The sequence below is a fragment of the Trichoplusia ni genome, chromosome 6 (assembly GCF_003590095.1).
Source record: "Trichoplusia ni isolate ovarian cell line Hi5 chromosome 6, tn1, whole genome shotgun sequence".
Taxonomy (NCBI): Eukaryota; Metazoa; Arthropoda; class Insecta; order Lepidoptera; family Noctuidae; genus Trichoplusia; species Trichoplusia ni.
The window spans coordinates 6,483,808-6,503,850 of record NC_039483.1 but is presented as its reverse complement, the minus strand read 5'-3'; the positions used below and the strand labels follow the sequence as shown (position 1 = coordinate 6,503,850).

At 36.3% G+C, this 20,043-nt stretch overlaps 1 protein-coding gene across 1 annotated transcript in view; it reads left to right on the top strand.

The window, feature by feature from the left end:
• Positions 1-17,482, top strand: part of LOC113494697 — a 31,595-nt gene extending 14,113 nt beyond the window's left edge. Inside the window, exons 21-43 of the mRNA XM_026873120.1 lie at positions 38-131; positions 383-482; positions 942-1,036; positions 2,313-2,558; positions 2,939-3,314; positions 3,866-4,052; positions 4,435-4,579; positions 5,003-5,185; positions 5,614-5,732; positions 6,471-6,602; positions 7,063-7,215; positions 7,494-8,541; positions 9,036-9,229; positions 9,776-9,922; positions 10,410-10,601; positions 11,118-11,266; positions 11,604-11,731; positions 13,071-13,292; positions 14,047-14,246; positions 14,770-14,908; positions 15,297-15,432; positions 15,873-16,192; positions 16,654-17,482. Coding sequence (XP_026728921.1) covers positions 38-131; positions 383-482; positions 942-1,036; positions 2,313-2,558; positions 2,939-3,314; positions 3,866-4,052; positions 4,435-4,579; positions 5,003-5,185; positions 5,614-5,732; positions 6,471-6,602; positions 7,063-7,215; positions 7,494-8,541; positions 9,036-9,229; positions 9,776-9,922; positions 10,410-10,601; positions 11,118-11,266; positions 11,604-11,731; positions 13,071-13,292; positions 14,047-14,246; positions 14,770-14,908; positions 15,297-15,432; positions 15,873-16,192; positions 16,654-17,058 — 5,110 coding nt within the window. The 3' untranslated portion in view covers positions 17,059-17,482. The remainder of the gene's footprint in view (positions 1-37; positions 132-382; positions 483-941; positions 1,037-2,312; positions 2,559-2,938; positions 3,315-3,865; positions 4,053-4,434; positions 4,580-5,002; positions 5,186-5,613; positions 5,733-6,470; positions 6,603-7,062; positions 7,216-7,493; positions 8,542-9,035; positions 9,230-9,775; positions 9,923-10,409; positions 10,602-11,117; positions 11,267-11,603; positions 11,732-13,070; positions 13,293-14,046; positions 14,247-14,769; positions 14,909-15,296; positions 15,433-15,872; positions 16,193-16,653) is intronic.
• Positions 17,483-20,043: the final 2,561 nt, after the last annotated feature.

The window sequence follows — 20,043 nt, the reverse complement described above, 5'->3', positions numbered from 1 at the left end:
AAAAAAAATAAAATTATTACATACCCTTTTATTTCAGTAACTGCTGTGATCTAGTCAACAGTATTCTGATGTTCTTAGTGCAATTATCTTCTTCAAGACATCACACGAAACAAATTATAGAGATACCAAAGGTAAGATAAATATTTGACGCTCAGTAAAAACATAATTAAATAAATAAAGTCATTCGTCGTTGTCTGCTAACTTAGCCACGCCCCCCGACCAATCAAAAGACTTAAAATTGTAAAAAAAATATTACAATAACCATTTTAAGACTTCATGCAATCTGATTGGTCGATAGGCGTGGCTAAATCAGCCGACAATGATGACTTATTATTTCTAAACTGAAATGGACTGTAATGCATTGTATTATGTATTATTTTAGCTTATTCAATTATGCGATGGATTGATGGCGTCTGGTGCACACGCTGAATGTATCGCTGGTTTGGAACCTGTGGCTGTCAAAGTGTTCAGTAATATGGGAGGTATGTGTGTAACGAATTTGTACCTTAATATACTGTAATAAGAGATATAATGTCAAAGTGTTATTACGAAAGAATTACGTTTTAAACCACGCAAGAATATTCAATTTTAACTTTTTAAGCGCTTGAATGTGATTTTCGATCTTTGATTGATAGACCGTTTTAACGAGATCATTTTAATGTAAGGTTTGCTTCAAATACTGACTACCGATTGGTTGAGGTCACTACGCCAAACCCACTGAGCCCTACGTTTCGCGGGTTCGATCCCCGCGAAGGGCAAGCATTTTGTGCGATCCATGAATGCTTGTCCACATTTTGGGTGACTTCGTGCATGTGACTTGAATGATTGTGAAACTCCCGCTACGCAAGACTTCAATTTTTTATGAGAGATCCGTTTCAAAAAAATATCGTAAAATCTTACATTCACACTTCTTACTTTAACTTTTTGTCAAACTCCATTAGGTACAAGCGTACTCGGCAGAGCTCAACAGCAAGAAGCGCAAGCGACTAGGGAGGTGCTATTTTATATGCTGCAGAAAACTATGCACCAGCATAAGGTGAGCTAACAAAACATACTTATATACTGAACTAGCTGTTGCCCGCGACTTTGTCTGCGTGGTTAGAAGATATAAGTTATGACTTTTTCTTCGCTCCTATTGGTCGCAGCGTGATGATATATAGCCTAAAACCTCTCTCGATGAATGGTCTATTCAACGCAAAAATATTTTTTCAATTTGAACCAGTAGTTCCTGAGATTAGCGCGTTCAAACAAACAAACTCTTCAGCTTTATATATTAGTATAAGTATATTAGTATATAGGTGCCAACGATATCTTCGCTACGTTTCATCGATTTTTAATTTCTCGCGCGGAGATTTTAATATTACGATAACTCATTACCTATTCACTTTTTTGGTGTAGTGTAAAAGGCAATTTTGTTCTATATTACATGTATAATATATCTAACTTATTTATTTGGATAAGGATTAATACTGTATTGTTAAAAATAGGTTCGTAAATAACCCATAATTTTACTGTATTAAGAAAACACATAAAAATGGTTATTGTGGGTTATCCTTGGAAGATAGACATATACCACCGCGGACTTTTTTGTAGATTTATTAAAGAGGTACAAACCCGCCATACATAGTTTTGTTGTAACTCAAAAGGTTTTGGCAGCGTTCTCGAGGAAAGCTCTCGAATGGCTTAATTTTTTCCGACATGTTTAACTAATATCGTTGTAATATTGTCAGTTTACACAAAACCTAAACTTATTATACACTAAAACCTTCCTCAAGAATTGCTCTATCTATTGTTGAAAACCGCATCAAAATCCGTTGCGTAGTTTTAAAGATTTAAGCGTTCATAGGGACATACAACATGATGACAGGAAAAGCGACTTTGTTTTATACTATGTAGTGATACACTATTCCTCTCTAAATCTAATCACACAACTACCAGTGAAACTACCAAAAAGGATTGGAAAAATCGTACTCGAAGTATTTTTATAGGTCCACATTTTAACGATGTCGATAGTCCTCAATTTTCACACAACGCCATCTAGTCTCAAACTAAGCAAACCTTGTATTATGAGTAGTGGACAACTGATAAACATACTTATAATATGTGTATGTATGTTTTTAGTAATATCCCAAATACATACATGTTATAGATAAATTAAACCCAGACACTGAACAAATAATCGTGCTTATCACAAACAATTGTCCTGTGTGTGAATCGAACCAACGAAATCCGGTATAACAGTCATGGCCACTAACCACTAGACCAACAGACCAGTAAACTAACTCTCTCTATTCTCTCTCTCTCTATTCCAGGTTCTAGATCTAGTATCGTGCGTCCTATCTCTATCACAAGAACACCCAGAGAGCTACTACCGGTGGTCAGAGCTAGCCAGCGACACTCTCCTCAACCTACTCACACAGCGGTCCATAGAACTCGACACTCATACAGCTGTCGGTTCTCTAGAGAGACTCTTGGATACCGTGTACAAGGATGTGTTGTTAGAACAGAGTAGAGTGGAAGTTCTGTTGAAGATATTGTTTAAGGCGCCTCCTGATCAGGTTAGTTTTTTTCGACTGTTGTAAAAAAGGTATTTTTTTTAGACTTGAGCTTTTGCGTTTAAAACTCTTTCTTGGTAAGAAATCAATTTTGGGATAAAATATTCTCGAAATAAAAGGTCTCTTAAGAGAAAAGAAAATTGAAAATTAGTTTGGTAAGTTTGAGGGCCAGCCTCGTCTTAAAGTGTTAAAATTTTTAAAAGAAATCGGAAGTGAGATCGCGCTTGGCAGAAAGCGGTGACTGTCTTCCACACTTGTAATAATTAATATGCGAGATAAAAGTTTCGTCAAAGTAAAGATAAAATAAAATAAATGATTTTTGATTCCAGTAACGGAATATTTTCTGCCATACAAAGTTTATACGCATTTTTTTTCCTTTTCAGACAACAACCCCTCTAAAACTGAAGCTACGATACCTCTCAATAATAATGGTGCTTCTACGAAAAGTACTCGTTTTAATACCAGAAAGCGAGATTCTCCTAACAATAAACTATTTAAAATCAACCTGTATATCACCGCAATCGATATTCTTCAACGTGAAAACCGACGTCGATCCCCTAAACGTTCAGAATGTCAATGAGAATTGCGCGAATTTGTCGCCAGATGTCATTCTAGTGAGGTTTTTGTTCAAGACGTTGACGTATGCGATCATAGAAATGGATAATTGTTACGAGTGTGTCGAGAATGAGCAGAATAAGCTTTTGTATGCTGTCTGTGTGAATATTATCGTGCAGGTGAAACATATGTTGCATTTGACAGGTGAGTTTTATATTATCCTTGCAATGATTTATTATTTATTCTATTTAGATTTTATGAAAAATAATGATATGAATACTTCGTAAGCTAGCGTTAAGAAAGTAGGCTCAAGTTTGATTGTTGAGTGAATAGGATTTGAGTCTTGGAAATATGTGCCAAAAACACTGCTGTTCACTTCTTCCGTACCTCGGAAATTACGTTAAACTAGTCCAGACTCTCATACATGGAACGATCATTGAGTATTTTGCTGTAACCGGTTATATCAGATGAAGACCTGAGTATAGCTAGAGTAAAGAAGTCCTATTTATCGGTAATGCTTGTCGGGCTAGTGGGATTGTTCGAAAAGGTAACCAAAGCCTTGGTACACAAAGAGCAAAAGAACAGGTGTGGGTTTTAGCCAGTTAAAGTCTGACACTCCCTTTCAGTCAGCCCAAAGCGGGAGCACTCATTTGATGAATCGCCATCCCGTAAAATCATCTAAATTGAAATACAATCCCCATTCAATACATTATTAACATATTTTCTTTCACTACAATTTTCCGTTCTGTCCCCAGACGGCTGCCTCTTCCCCCTAACATCTAAAACGGCGCAGACCATCCTACACAACGAACAGAGCGGCCTCAACACCGGTCTGTACAGTCCAGAAGAGAACATTCCTCTAGATCTGCTCAACCTCATATGTTTGAAGTCCGCGCATCGGATACCGCTGTTGACTGTACATTGGTCGCATTTGCTTATCAGGTAAAGCATGATTATTATAATAACTGTGTTCTTAATAATATAGACTCCCTCGCTCCCTCTTCGAGCGGGGATTCACAAGTACAACCAGACTCAGGACAAGCATTCGTGGATCTGGCAAACTCTGACAAGCATATGGTAAACGGGAATCGAACTAATCTCACTTCGCGCACAGTAGGTTTGGCATGTGACCTCCACCACTTGCTGCACGTGCAGACAAAAGCATGAAGATGCTGATAACAGCATCTTCATCCTCTTCTCTAGATACTGTTTGAAATATGGAATGAACGCTACGGTGATTTGGTTTTTCGAAATAATAGCATACCTCCAAACTTAATGACCCACCATATTTACCGTTAAAAATAGTTTTTATCACGGCTTCCAGATTAAACTTCCTCTCCCACAAATACTGGCAGAAACTCGTCGGGTTTGCTCGCAACTTACCTCTCAATGCTGACAACGGTGACACACAGTTGCTACGAGTCGACGTACTTCAAATAGCCTGTGTTATGGCTTACTGCGAATATTTTGTGAGTATTTCAATTACCAAAGCAAAGGAAATATAGTAATAAGTTTAGTTACTATGGTGAAGTGGTCGGTTTGGTTCTTAATTAAACAGTGACCCTTAATGATTATACGATCGTACAGCTTCTATCTCAATGCAGAAGTTATAATCGCTCTTAGCGATAAGACTGCCCTTACTCAATACTTTATTGCCTCGATAATGTAGTTACAAGTAGCAATTTTATTTATCACCGCTTGGTGATAAGTTACCAATTTTATTTATCTATTATGTACTTTGTAACTATGTATTTATGTTTGTCAAAATCTTCTATAGATATTGAGCTCAAGAATAATAATTTATGTACCTATCTAATTCTGCAAGTTAAAATTAAATCCTATCTTTGAATTTACCTTTGAATTAATTTTGAATATCGTTTTATATCCTACAGGTAGAAAACGGTCTAACGGAAGCAATTCATCTAACATGGTTGCTTGTAAACCGGGTTCATATATTAGTCAGTCAATACCGAGAAGATATCGTACAACGTTTAATAGCTAAAGTACAGCAAACTGCAGGCGCTTCGGGATTACTACTACAGGCCATCGCCGCTAGATGTCAGAGCTGTTTGAAGGTGTGTACTCTATTTGTATGTGGTTAGAGTTGATATTAGTTTGTTTTGAAAGGATGTAGTTGAGTATGTTGCTTAGGATGTTGATGTGAAAACTTTATTTTGTATTTTAATACTCTATTTACAAAGTAGTAGAGTTAATTTTAGTTTGAACTGAGAGAATATTTTACAGAGTTTTATAGCTAAAGTACAAACGAAGACGAACGCTCCTGGACTACTTCTACAGCCCATTCATGCTAAATGTCGGAGTTGTTTGAAGTTTTGCACTTTATTTAGATAAGAATTGAGTTCATTTTATTATGTACTGAAAGGATTTGGTATAGTTTTTGTTGTGAAAATTTGTACCCTTTTTAAATGAAAAAAAGATTTCAAATTAATCCGTACAAGGAAAAAGCTTACACCATACTGATATGTATTTCTTTTGGTTTTAGGATGAGTTTGCCCTGAACACTTATAAGATACTGTCTCTATGTCATGAAAATCAATCAGGAGCGCTCGTTTTCCTGATTTGTCGGATCATTGGGAAGTTAGAACCAGCTATAGCTGTGAGGTAAGGTTTTATTATTTTTAAACTAACGGTTTTTAAAAACGAAACTGTACTGACAGCCGAGTGGTTGAGGTTGCGCCAAACCCACTGTGCGCGACGCGTCGTGGGTTCGATTCCCACGTAAGACAAGCATTTGAATGATTCACGAATACAATACAGAGTCTGCGTGTTTTTGCGCATGGGACTTGAATCAAATCAGAAACAAAATCAAAAGTCATTTATTCAATTTAGGCTACTAAGTAGCACTTTTTGAAGGTCAGATTTCATTGGACAATTCTTATTGTGGGAGTCGTATTTAAAAAAGGAAGAAAATAAAAAAGAAACGAGGCGAAAAGGGAAAGTAGATGAATGAATGAACACAAAAGATATTTCAAGGAATCAGTGTATGTTCTCATTGCTGGACAAAGGTCTCCCACCTAAGTCCAGACTAAATAGAAATTCTTCTAAAATCTTTATTCTTAGTGGTTTCTTAGGCTTACGCGAATGTTAGACATTGAAATGAAACTACTTTTTCGGATTTTATCGCGGTTTAATTTTGGTTTGATGCCGTGCCGTCAGTCTGCCCGTGACCATGATACCTGCAAAGGTTTCGAAACGTCAGGAACTAAAATCTAAAATTAAACCGCGATAAAATCCGTAAAAGTAGTTTCATTTCAATATCTTTATTCTTCTCACTTTATTTCTACTATTACTAAAACAAAATATGTTCCAATCTCTTGACTTGCTAAATATCCTTTCCAGATTTGCTAAATTAGCAGTAGACAGATGTAAAATATTAAAAGACATGCCGATTGAGAAGATAAATGTACAGCTGTCGAAAGAAGATTTACAAGTTGCTCTAGAGTTGTTGCAGCGAGACAAAGTTTATGCACGGTAAGTTTTCCTGTAATTATTGTCTAACAATATCGTGACTAAATCCTAGCCTTTTACCAACTATGTTGGGGTCGGCTTCAAATATAACCGGATTCATCTAAGTACCAGTGTTTTACAAGGAGCAACTGCCTATGTGACCTCCTCAACCCAGTTACCTGGGCAACACGACACCCCAAGTTATTTTTTTTTAACTCAATTAGTTAAAGTTAGTACACCTGAGATTTTTCCCTTTGTGTGTCCGTTGTACGTTAAAAAAAACTCAATCGGTTAAATAGTTTCGGAGATAATGCACAGAGACTGGCAAACAGTCGGACAAACGGACAAATCTACAACGTGTTTACAAATCCGTACGTTTAAGTCTGCGCTCGTTATTAAACCGGAATCATGGTATCATCGACGGATGAACTGATAAAAGTCATTTCATCAACGTTTATCACCCAAAGCTTTTTTCCTTTTTCAGGTACACAGCTTTAGTTATGGAACTTAACTCCTTAGCTTCAAGTATATTTGACTTATCACCGCTAGACCTATCGCAAGACAGAGCGATCAACCCACAGTATATTATCACAACGAATGTAGATAATAACTGGTTACTCAATCAAGTTAAAAGCAGGTAAGTCCTAAAAAATATACTTTGGATAAATGTTTTTTTTTTTTATTTAATTTTCAACCAACTACAAATATGTAGAGGTTCTCAATTCGTCCGTTTTACTTTTTGTTTCGTTACCGTAGAACTTCGGGCTGGATGAATCGATTTTGTTGATTATTGTTTTCATTTCACGTGAAATATCTGCCATTTGGTCCTATGAAAATCGCATTAACTTTGGCTCGTTAGTTTTTATATGGAGTCTGCTTTTGTTGTAAAAGCAATATCATATTTTTTTTTCACAGATGCTGTCAAACCGTCTGCACGACACCAAGAATATTGGATCAAAAAGAACTCGCTCATTTCTTATCAAACTTGCCGAAAGAAGATCTTATAACAGTCACATCGTGTCCAGAATTTGATAGAAAAATACTAAAACCAGCGTTCAAAATAGCCTGTGATACTTACATAAGAGACTTCCTAAACATTCTCTCTGTAAGAGAGTTAAAAGAGTATGAGAAAGAGAACCTAAGAGAACAGAGGGAGTCGAAAATGAGAGAAGAAACTCCTTCTTCGATTGACAGTAATAAATTAAACGCAGTTTACTCTCTACATGTGTTTAAAAAGAGTGATAACAAAGAATCGAAATCTCAATTCTTTATTCCAATTACTGACGAGAATTTGAAAGAAAGTTACAGTTCAAAGAAGATTCAAGAAGTAGAAGAAGATTATGATATAACGCCGCCAGAGTTGCCAGATATTTACACTATCGGTGTTGCTACTCTAGAAAAATCTTTAAGTGATGTTATTCGATTGTTTCCGAAACAAATACGGCCTTTGAGTCAATCTGAGAATTTCAGTTTAAACGTCGAACAAACTATTGATAGGTATACGAGACGATGCCATCAAGTATTCCAAGATAAATTATTCTATCAAGAGTTTATTACATTACAAACGATTCTAACAGGATTCCTCGAATCACTCGATCGAATAATCGGATTAATCGATGAAGCTGACTGCGATTTACTCGATAAATGTATCGAGAGCATCTTACCGACATCACTAGCGCGCAACATATCGATATTTTCAGTCATTTCGTTGCAGTATTTATCGTTTTTGATTAAGAATAAGAAAGTTGTTGAGACGCCGATACATACTGATGTTTCGTTCCGAGTGACGAATGCTGTCAATGACAATGTTGTCGTTGACAGTGTAGTCAGTATGACGATAGACAATGTGGCTAAAGCGTTGAGTTTCAATGAGATTTGGAATGAATTGAATGTTGATGCGAATTTGAATAGGACGCAATCGGCGATCAGCTGTTTGTATGCGGTTGTCAAGTATTTGGTTAAGGTGAGTTGTTTTTCTTAGGAGTCGAAGATTTTGTCAATCTATATTGATAATTATTACTGTATAGAATTAAAAAAAATATATTACACCGTTTAGTGCAAGAGGCGAGCGACATAATGCTTCAATAGATTTATAAATGCCATTTTTCTTATAAAATCAAATGAACCTTTGGGATCAAATTCTGACGCTACAGACTAGCCGTGTCCGGAAGATTATTACTCAGGTCTAACAGCCTGTTAAAAAAATTAGTTCAAAAAATAAACATAATTATTTCGCTCGAGTTTCTAGTTTCGGGTGTTATTTTTATCTAGGGGGCTTTGTATTATATATTTTACTTGCCATTTTTAGCCCACATGGCAGTGTCTTTTCTACCATTCTGTACCTTTCTTGTTCTTTTATCATTATGATCAATAGGACAAAAAGAAGAATATACTCATTCTAGTATTGATCAATTCGAGAAAAAGAAACAAGTCTATACACAACATACCTCTTTTCAGGACACAAAACCGTTAACACCGAAACAGTACATGCTAGTCCAGGACTCAGGACCGAGGCCAGACATGATAATCACTGGTGATAAACTAATCACTCTCCTAGAATATTGGGAGAACAACTTCTATATGAAGAGTTGTGAGTTCTTGGAGAACTGCTACAGAGTGCCCATTGAGAGTTTGTTGATATCATTGTCAAGGTAAGGAGTTTTGTGTGTTAGTATTTATATTTGACTGGTCTGTTCGTGTAGTGGTGAATGGGACTGAATACTGTAAGGTCGAATGCCGAAGGTTGTGGGTCCGATTCATATCTAGTACATGTTTGTGTGAAGAGTACGATCATTTGCAGTGTGTGTAATTTTGTATATAATTATGTATTTAGAAATTTATAAGTATGTCTATCAGTAGTCTTGCACTCATCATACAAGATTTGCTAAGATTGAGACTAGATGGTGTGTGAAGGTTGTGGAAAATATTATTTTTATATATACCTCACTGCTTTCGGCCACGGCGGCTAATGTCGCAAGGCACCATCCAGCCGTGTACGCCAACACAAGTGCACCCTCTAACTTTCGCAGCCTTGTAGTTTCGCAATCCAAAGAGCTCTTAATCATCATCGCTAATGATTAACGGCTCACTCAAGCTGTTGACATGTTGACATGTCAAAGACTTAAGTCTTAAGTCGAACACAATCTACTCGTATCGCATAATAGTATGAACATGTTAAAAAGTACTATTATTTCCAGACTCGACATAGTAAGCAACATAGCTCTGATACCGCCGATCGCATGGTCGTCAGTAGAGGTCGTGTCCAAGAAGGACCAACTACAGAAGATAGATCTTCCTCTACAAGCTTTACAGGATATGGATGTCTTAGAAGCTTTCTTGTTCAGGTAAGTTTTTATTTAAACTTTCACGTACAATGTGAAACAAAAGGCCGATTTGATACCGCAAGGCATTATCAAAAAAAGCAGCAAAAGAAAAGCATCTGGAATAGGAACAACAGTAAAAAACAGTGTTAAGAAAGTGACCGTTATGACGGAAGGACGTTTTCCGTAATCCGCTAAACGGATTTGGACGAAATATGGTATACAGATAGATTATAATGTGGATTGTAACAAGATAGTGTTTATCCCGATTGCATGCACAGCGAGCGGGCGGATCCTCTGACAATAGCTAGTAATATAATAATAATAACTTTCGCCATAGCTTCAATTCATGATTAAGGACTTCGGTTGGGTCCGAAACTAGTCGGGCAATCTCGATAAATACGCTTTAGTTACCGTTGCATAATTCAATAATAATTCAATTATAGCCTCTAAAAAAACTGAATATTTGTACTACTTTTTCCTTCATCGTTAACTATTTAAACCATTCCAGGGTAAACCTAATAGGCTGGTCATCAAAGAAGCAGTTTGAAGAGATCTGGGTTGGTCTACTCGGTGCGTTACAAGGCAACGGGACCCATTGGGCGGTGAGGGGCATCACGCAGCTGTTGCTAAGCGCGGCCCCCAAAGTCAGGAGGAAGGGCTTGTTGCATATGCCGAGACATAATCTTAGCTGTAATGAGGGGTAAGGACTTAGTTATTTTAAGTTGAATTTCTATTTTGTTGATGTATAATCTGGTGTCCAGAGGTAGCTGACGTGGTTTAAACGTACACTTGAAACTTTTTCTGGTATTCTACCTTATAACCTGTTACAAAAAGTAATAGCGAGTTAAGTGTAAAACCTAAATCTTGTTGCTAAGGCACTATAGCATTGTCGGTTCGGCCGTCTCTCCCACAGTTATATCACATGATAGCTAGGCATTTGCTCATTTTTGGTTAAGTTGTAAGTTTAAGTTAAGCAACGGTTGCTATGGTCATAAATTAATTGAAAAAATATTTTAAGCACCTACCCATCAATTCGTTTGTTTTCCTCCATTGTATTTGGACTGAATTCTCAATGTCGCGCCAGTTTACACTTAACCGACTATTCTTAACTGAATCATGTGGTTAATATGACCTGACTAAACATAAAGCACCGATCACTTTTTAACAACTACCAATTTAATTACTCTTGTAGAACTATTTCTATTTTGTTCATCAGAATGCAACGTCTCCGAAACATCTTAGTCGGCACCTCAGCTTACAAGTTGTTTGATAACGTCAACTTAGAGCGAATACCTCTCATGCACGATGGATTCGACGGATACCACTACGCGCAGTTCAATATCGAGTATATGAAACTGGCTTCAGGTAATACCTTTATAAATGAATCGTGTGTATCTATTATTTGATATTTGTAACTAGACGGTTGCACTTTTAAATCACACATGAAACACCAATACTCGTAATAAAAATATTAATGCTTATTTTGTTACGAAAAATATTCTAGCACAAATGTCTTCTTTGTTTTTTATTTTTAAGATTTGACTGATGATAATTTATTTAAAATTATTTTACAACAAGAATTTAGCCACGGTTATTGTCGCATCGCCTGATTAGTTTCGGACCCAAAAAGAGTTATGAATCAGAATTTGATGAGCATTGTTACCTAAAGTTATACTTAGCCGAAAAAATATATTATCCGCAGATATAACAGACGATGGTAGTTACAAAGTGAGAAGGGAATTAAAACGCGTGAAAAGGAACAAGGATATTGATATCAACAGCTGTTTGCAAATCCTAATGGACGTCACTGCACAGATGTTGGAGCCTAAGGTGAGCGTTATTATATGATTACAGGTTTATATTTCATACTAGCTATGCCAGCGACTTTGATTGCGTGGAAAAGTGCCTGGACATGGTTTTTGGCACTCTCAATTGAGACCCACAGCTGTTATTTACATATTTTTGGCAGAGTAGTTAGGAGATAGAAAGTCGTCAACCAGTCTGCCTAAGAGGTATAGTGTTGCCCAAGTAACTGGGTCGAGGTGGTCAGATAGACAGTCGCTCCTTGTAAAACACTGGTACTTAGCTGCCTCTGGTTAGATTAAAACCCGAGCCTATTAATTATGGGCTACATAAAATAGTTGGTAAGAAAGTTTGAACAATGATAGTTTTTGGATACTTACATTTTTAACGGTTTTATTATATGTATAGATAATTCTCGTAACGCAACCCCTACAATACTGTTTACAAAATGCAAAAAAGTCTTAGTCACTGCAAATTAGTTTCATGCTGTCCATGACTTCTTATGTCAGATTTTAATCACACATTTTTTAGAGTAGATATTACTCAAATGTCCGTTGTCCAGGCCCCGACGGGTCGGCGCGCGTGTTGCTGGTGAAAACATTCTTTAAGTAAATATCCAAAGCATCAATGCCAAATAATATATCTTAATTCTTGCAAGGCAACCTCCACAATACTGTATTGCTAAACATAAACGAGGTCTTATTCACGGCCAATTAGATTCACGCGACCAATTCGAATTTGGCTTCTAAGTAGCACTTTTTATAGGTCAGATTACATTGGACAGCTCCCAGTGTGGGTCACCCTTCACCGCTTTCTAAGTACGTGTATCAGGTATTACTACATATATTACCTGTATGTGGGTCGGTAGGCCCCGACGGGTCTGTCGATCCTTTAATAGAGTAGACGCTGGGGAGTTTGTTGCTTTGTTTCTTCTCTCACACCAAAAGCACTTAGGAAGCGGTGAATAATGGGCGAAACTGGGGCTGTCCAATATAGTCTGAGCTTCAAAAAGTGCTACTTAGTAGCCTAATTTGAATAAATGACTTTTGATTTTGATTTTGAGATATTATTCAAATGTCCGGGCCCCGACGGGCCTGTCGGCGCGTGTGTGTGCAAAACTGCAAACATTCTTTACGAACACATCTAAAGTATAAATTTCAATTGTCAAGTTATACATACACATACACGGCAAATTAGATTCACTCGCTCTATCAAAATAAAAAGTTATTTATTCAAATGAAGCTACTAAGTAGCACTTTTTGAAGGTTAGCAGATCTCACGGGCATTTAGGGGGGACTTTAATTACTTCGTATATTACTACACTAGTTTTTAATACATATATTATTACCTGTTTGTGGATCCGTAGGCCCCGAGCGGCCTGTCGGCGCGCGTGTCCCTCGTGCAGCTGTGGGCGTGCCTGAGCGCGGTGTTCAGCAGCGCGGCGCAGTGGGCGAGCGCGGCGCAGCAGCTGACGAGCCTGACGGGCGCCGCGCACGCCGCGCTCACGCAGTACAGCACCGCCGGCCGCGCGCTGCTGCTCGCGCTGTCCGACTGCGTCTGTGTGTTGGACGGGTTTGATGGGCTGCAGGTTAGTTGAGTGTTTTAGTCGTATCTGTCCCCTTAATAGCTCTTCTGGATTTATTGCAGTCTGGATTTCTCACCGACAGATCTGTGATCCGATTCTCATTTTTTCATATTTTTTTTGCCATTCAACAATAATTCTTGCACCTGTTCCCCTTCCTATTCTGTTTTCTTCACATTACTCTCTCTGCTTCCCAACATTCGGCATCCTTCCTTTCCTCCCTACCGCCTTACAGCTCCTGTTCTCTTGTTTTCTCCTATTTGTTTTACAGATATTAATTTGCATGTCATATACCAACATCATGGTGTACACCACGCTATATATTAAGGTGCATATCAATAACTAACCTGTCAATGTCGCTTAGTCGATGATACCAAAACATTAAAAAAAATATGAAAATAATATATAGCGTGGCCATAACAATAGTGCCACACTGTATAATATATTTTACAAATAGTTGAAATATAAAATTACTAGCTGTTGCCCGCGACTTCGTCCCTGGGGTTAGAAGATATAAGTTATGATTTATACCTGCCCTGTTTTTTCACATTTTCCATTGTATCTTCGCTCCTTTTCCATTGTAACCATTAGTCGCAGCTTGATGGTTTATAGCCTAAAGCCTTCCTCGATGAATGGTCTATTCAACACAAAAATAATTTTTCAATTTGGACCAGTAGTTCCTGAGATTAACGCGTTCAAACAAACAAACTCTTCAGCTTTATATATTAGTATAGATTAAATGAATTCTTATTTTTTGTAGGAACTATCAACAGTCCACCAGAAACTGCTCAAATCATTATCCTCAAGTTACGCCCCTCTCAGGCAGGCAGCTCTGCAAGGCTGCCTCTTACAACTGACCGGCAAGGGGAATAACCAAATGTATGGAACTCCCAACCCTTACCATGAGTTGGTTACGCAGTTGAATGTGGCTGTGAAGCAGTATCTAGCGCCTAATGCTAAGTAAGTACATAATCATAATTCATTTAAATATTGAGAAGATTTTATTTAGTCTTCGGATTTTCAGAATGATATGTAACCAAGAAGTACCTGACTGCACAGATAGCCGCGTGGTTGACGTCACCACGCTATGCCGAGTTCGACACCGTGTAGGGCAAACTGAGTCTGGGTGTCCATGTACCTTGATATTTTGTGAAATCTCCCGCGACACGAGGATTAAATTTCTTAATTAAATTAAAAGTCGTATGTTTAAAAAATGTCAATTTTGACGTGGAAGCACATTTATCATATGCTTGAAGTCGTGTAGCAGATCTTCTTGTATAACCTTTATTATTTTTACAATTTCTTAATAATATAATTAACGTGAAATTTTGTGTGTATGGATGTTGTTTATCCTGAATTAATTTAAAGTAATTTTGAATGGTGTTATCTGATTGCTTTGTTTTATACTGGCTTTATCCCCAGGCAACATCGCGGGACGCAGTTGATTCTTAATATTTATTTATGTTTAATATATTCTTTTCAGGATATCCCTATACGAACAGAGTTTATACTGGACTGTATTATTTACGCTAATAGAACTTGGACACCCAGAACTAATAAATTTAGCAGTGGACTTTGTTCTGAAGAACCCTAGACATTACTGCATCGATTTGGTTGTTAAGGTAATTTGATTTTTATTGCTCAAGTTTGAAAGTTCACTTTACATTTTACATGCCGTTTGGATGTGACTTTGTATCATGCCAGTCATAGTTTGCCAATTGGGTACTTGACTAAAGAAATGTAAGTAGTCTGTCAGACGGGCGTCCCAGAAAGATTGAATACGTAATTTTTGATAAAGTTAGATAAGATTAGAAACACTTAAAATAATGCATGTTAGTAAGTTCTAGTAACGTCATTACTAGTAAGTGACGTCACATACAATTAAATATAAAGTTAGAAGATATGGGCATTGTGCAAGCAAGACCTATACTGTGTATAGCTAGGTCTCTTACTACGCCATACCCTTAGGTCATAGTGAGATTTCTCTCATGATTTTTCTTACGTTTCCAGGGAGTAACATCAACTATACGCAAACAAGTGTTACCAAAAGATTTAAAGAATAGTGTTATAGAGAAACTTTTAGATAATATGAAGATTTACTCGGAACATCACGCGATACAAATATTGATGGTGCATCTGTTTTCAGGTAAGGTAAAAAATATTGTTAAACGTCGGACGTGTAAAGTGTCTTTACGATGTATATGATTATATAAAGCCCTTTATGCCTTTTTCTCCCGTTTAGAACCCATTTCATCCCATCTACCTTGCAATTCAAAAAGTCATCGAAAATATGCCTTATACTATTGTTATAAATCTGAAGCCTTGGTTTGTTTGAACGCACCGATACTTCTTACTACACAACTTATTTCAGTAGGTACCAGATAGCCCGTTTATTGAGGAGGTTATGTGATATAGCGGTACCCAAACAGGATATAGATACCTAATGTTATGCTTGGTAGAAAACGGTACAAAAACGGGGAGATGATTTTAAAACTTCCCTATCTTACTAGCCTTTATAACCAAGCGGAAGAACTCGCGCGTACCAGCTAGTACAGTATAAAATTGAATCTAAATTTTCTTTTACAGCCGACAGCAAACTCTTAAGTCCAAAGCTAGCGACTGACGTATCAAACATGGATCCCGATGTACTAATGAACTCAATGGAACGAATCACTCTACTCTACAAAGTTCTCCGCCAATCCAAGCAAGTGGAAAGTAAAAGGATTATCACGACCACCCTACAATACTTCTTAAGGGAGACCCTGACGCCAGCGGCGACTTTGAGTAGAGTCGTGATAGAGTTTCTCGAGTGCTGTAAAGAGAGTGAGAAAATAAGAGTGGAGTTTGCGTCGGAGAGAGATAAGCGGATTGAGTGTGCTATCATGAATGCTGATATTGTGTTTACGGTAAGGTTTTTTTGGATTCCGCTAATTCTGACTAATTTATGGTTATTTAAGGATTAATAATGCGTAATTTAACATGTGTCAACTTGTACGGAAATATTCAATGTTTTAGGCAAGAAAAATATATAAATTTTGCTTGATTCCAATTCGTCGAATGATTTAAGTTTCAAAAATGAATTTTTAATTGAAATATTAATTTTTAATAATAATAATTTACATAAAGGACCGGGTCTCTTCATATGAAGTGATCCCGTGACTGAAAAGAGATTTAAATAATAATTTAATAATGAATAATTATGATTACTACTTCTGGCTTATAATTACTACCGTTGACTAATAAGACAGATCTAAAATGTTAACAATACTAAAAAAATAGACCACTGCTGGAAAAATACCTCTTTTCATACAGAAAGTTATTGAGCATTTATACCAACACCATTAGAATAAATTAATTTATTTTCCAGGTATTCCAAACATCAATAAACCAAGGTCAGCTCCCAGTTCTATCCGGATGGATATTCGAAGCTCTCTGCCATCTACTGAACGGGAAAGTTACCCAAAACTTACTTCCATATTGCCTTCTCACTTTACTTGTATCAGCCAGTTCAAACCAGTTTATAAGACACGTGTCCCCACTCTGTTACCATCTTTTAAGACTAGGTTTCTTCAGAAGTGGAGAGGTCACAGAAAACTGGGGTATTTATAAAGAGTTTTTGACTAGTAATGTTGGTGTGACGTTTTCTGATCGTCGTTTGCTGTGTGTGGTAGCTACTAAATCTAGTTTTACCGGATCTCAAGTGGAAAGGTTGAAGGAACTGTGTGAGAGTAATGAGTGTTTAGAAGATTTGGCTATGTGCTTAAATCTCTAGGTTTTGTAGGGTACCCAAAATTTTCGAAACCAAATTTTAAGACGAGCTCCTGTTTGTCTGCCTACGGTTGTCTTTCTACATACAATGACTCCCGAACTATTTGAATCAAACAAATGCACTCAGAACTGTCATACGCTCCATATGAGTCTGATATGCGTACAGTTGTTCAAAATTCTTTCTTTTGTTTGCGTTGTTACAACTTATTTCTTGCATTGCCTCCTTAGTAAAAGCTTTCAAAGTAATACTAATGCCATTGTACAAACAAGACGGCGCTACTCACTATGGAGATCGTATCTCGCGTTCGCAATGAATGCGGATCTGTACGAGGCACCGATCTATTTTCACTGAACCATATACACCGTGATTTTTTAGTCGTTTTACAAAAGCAGCCCAGTTCATGTATCCAATGACTAGAACACGTTCATGATAAAAAAATAGGTATTTATGACATTTGAAAAAAAATTAAATGCAATTTTTATTCAATATTATGATGCAATTCGTAGTTTTTTAGAAACACAGCTCTGTTGCGAGCGCGGTCCGAGCCTTGTAACAATGTTGAGGGGCGCGGGCGGCGGCGTTTTTATCATTTTTAAGAGTATATGTCAGATTTCTCTTGTTTAATTTTCTTCGTACTTATCTTAGTTAATGATAAAAAAATAATAATCGCGCCTAGGGGTATTTTACGTCGGATACATGAACTGGGCTGCTTTTGTAAGACGACTAAAAAATCACCGTGTATATCAAGCCAGACAACTCAATTTTCCAGAAAATACGATGTACTAATCTATGGTAGAAGTAATAATAACTCGAATTAAATTTGGTTTAGAAAGTTTAGGGTACAATTCTAAGTAAAGAATAGATCAAGTGTGTTAGTGTAGTCTGTTTTATTTCTACTTTCCAGTCAATTCCAAAATTTGTCAAAAAGAATTCATTCCAAATTGGTAGAGAGTGGTTTGTGATTTGATGTAGAAAATAAGAAAAATTATAGAGAGGCAGTATTCAGTATAGATTCGATAGGTTTGGCTTGCATTTTGATAAGATGTGTGTAAGGGAAAGTTATAGAGCGTTGCATCTTAATTATGGATTTACATTAATTATACATGAAAAAAAAATGGTAATTGTTAAATACTGTCATTGCGTTTTGACTATTCCTTATGGAGCATATTCTTTCTTGGCCTCTTTATCTCATAACATCTTAACTAAAACAAAATTTCATCTCAGTACAGAAAGTTTAACTTCCACGTGCGCTGCGCTGTGTGTGGTACTGTCATTGATTGTTTATTATGAAAGCTTTAATATGTGTGTCAGTGCACACAAATGAAAGCTGTATTAGTACACAACATCACTGTCTATTTATAACAGCTACCCACATATGACGCCGCGCAAAGATGAGTTGAATTCACTGTAAACAAAAAAAAACCATAACACATACTTGTATTGCAACGCTCTATACAAAGTAAATGGATCCTACCTCTACCTCTTAAGTAAAAGTGTTTCAGTTGCGAGAAAGAGACGACACTATATTATGTAGTGTTCTGTCTCCTTTCCACAACTACACTATTACTTTAACAGATATTGGTAGGTACCGAATATAAAGAGAAAGTTAATGAATGTTATAGAAAAGTATATCTCTCGTTGTTCGCTTGATCCTAAAAGGTATATTATAAAGAAAAATGTAAGCATCGAATTTTGAAGGGAATAGTAGATTTGGTGGTAGATTTTGATCAAGTGTCATTTTTCATATGGCAATTATATTAGTGCATAGTACAAATGATCAATATTAATTTCGATAACCATTAAAGTTTTCGTACACGCGCAACGCGCGCACGTATAAAGCGTGCTTTAGGCCTGATACGCACGGGACTTTAAAAAAGCGTTCGAATAAAAAAATGTACTGTTTGTTTATACGTCCGTGCTTTTAAAACGCGACGCTTTTTTAACGAGTAGTGTTGCATTTTGAGCTCTGGGCGTTGTGCCCTAAAGGGAATAGTCGTATGAACATGTACTTGGAAATACAATTGTTCTATTTGAACGCTTTTTTAACGCGCTTGAAAAAAGCTCCCGTGCGAATCAGGTCTTAGTAACTAACCATTATAAGCTTGTATGATGGTAGTATTTGGAAACTAAAATCGTCTAATATTGGGATGCGTTGTCTCTCGTACGAATAGCCTTAGTTAACACTGTGAGTAATAAAACAATCACGCTTATATTTTTCGATAAAAAATAGTTTAATCAATAAAAAATATTTTGAATGTTAAGAGAAAATATTTTGAAATACAGTCTTGTAAAAATCTGTAATATAGTCTTATAATTATTATTGTAAGTATCGAAAATATTGAACAACTTTGAATAGTTTTTTTGTTTAGAATATTCTTGTGCTTATAACAATAAATTTAAATTTATGTTAAAACGATTTAAGTAAATACTATGTTGAGATTTCGTTGTTCTGACATTTGTATCTAAATTAAAAATACAATTAACTTGCACATGCAATAATTAAAATAATTAGTGGCAGAAATCAATATATTTTTATGAAACTTATCTACAGAAACTATGCCTTAGCAAACGTTACAGCAATTCTGAGTTTTATGTCAAGTCAATAAAGAACATTTTCAAAATGTGTGTTGTGTCGTTAGCCATACAATATTAAACTTTGTAGACTTAACATAAAGTTTAGATTTAAAAAGCAATGGTGAGAATTTAAAACCTTTTATTTGAGAACGTAGACGCGACATCTATCAAAAATAGCCAATTATATAATATTAATTTTAATAATAAAAATCTATTATGCCAAAATAATAATTCTAATAACAAATATTACAAAAATATCTTTAAAATAAAATCAGCACTTTTATTCATATTTTCACAATTTAATTTGATTATTAAACTTGTATGACGCGGCTGACGACAGCGTATGACGTCATTGTTCTATAGTGTCTAATAAATGATTTCTGTATGAAATTGTATAATGTTGTACAATGTGTA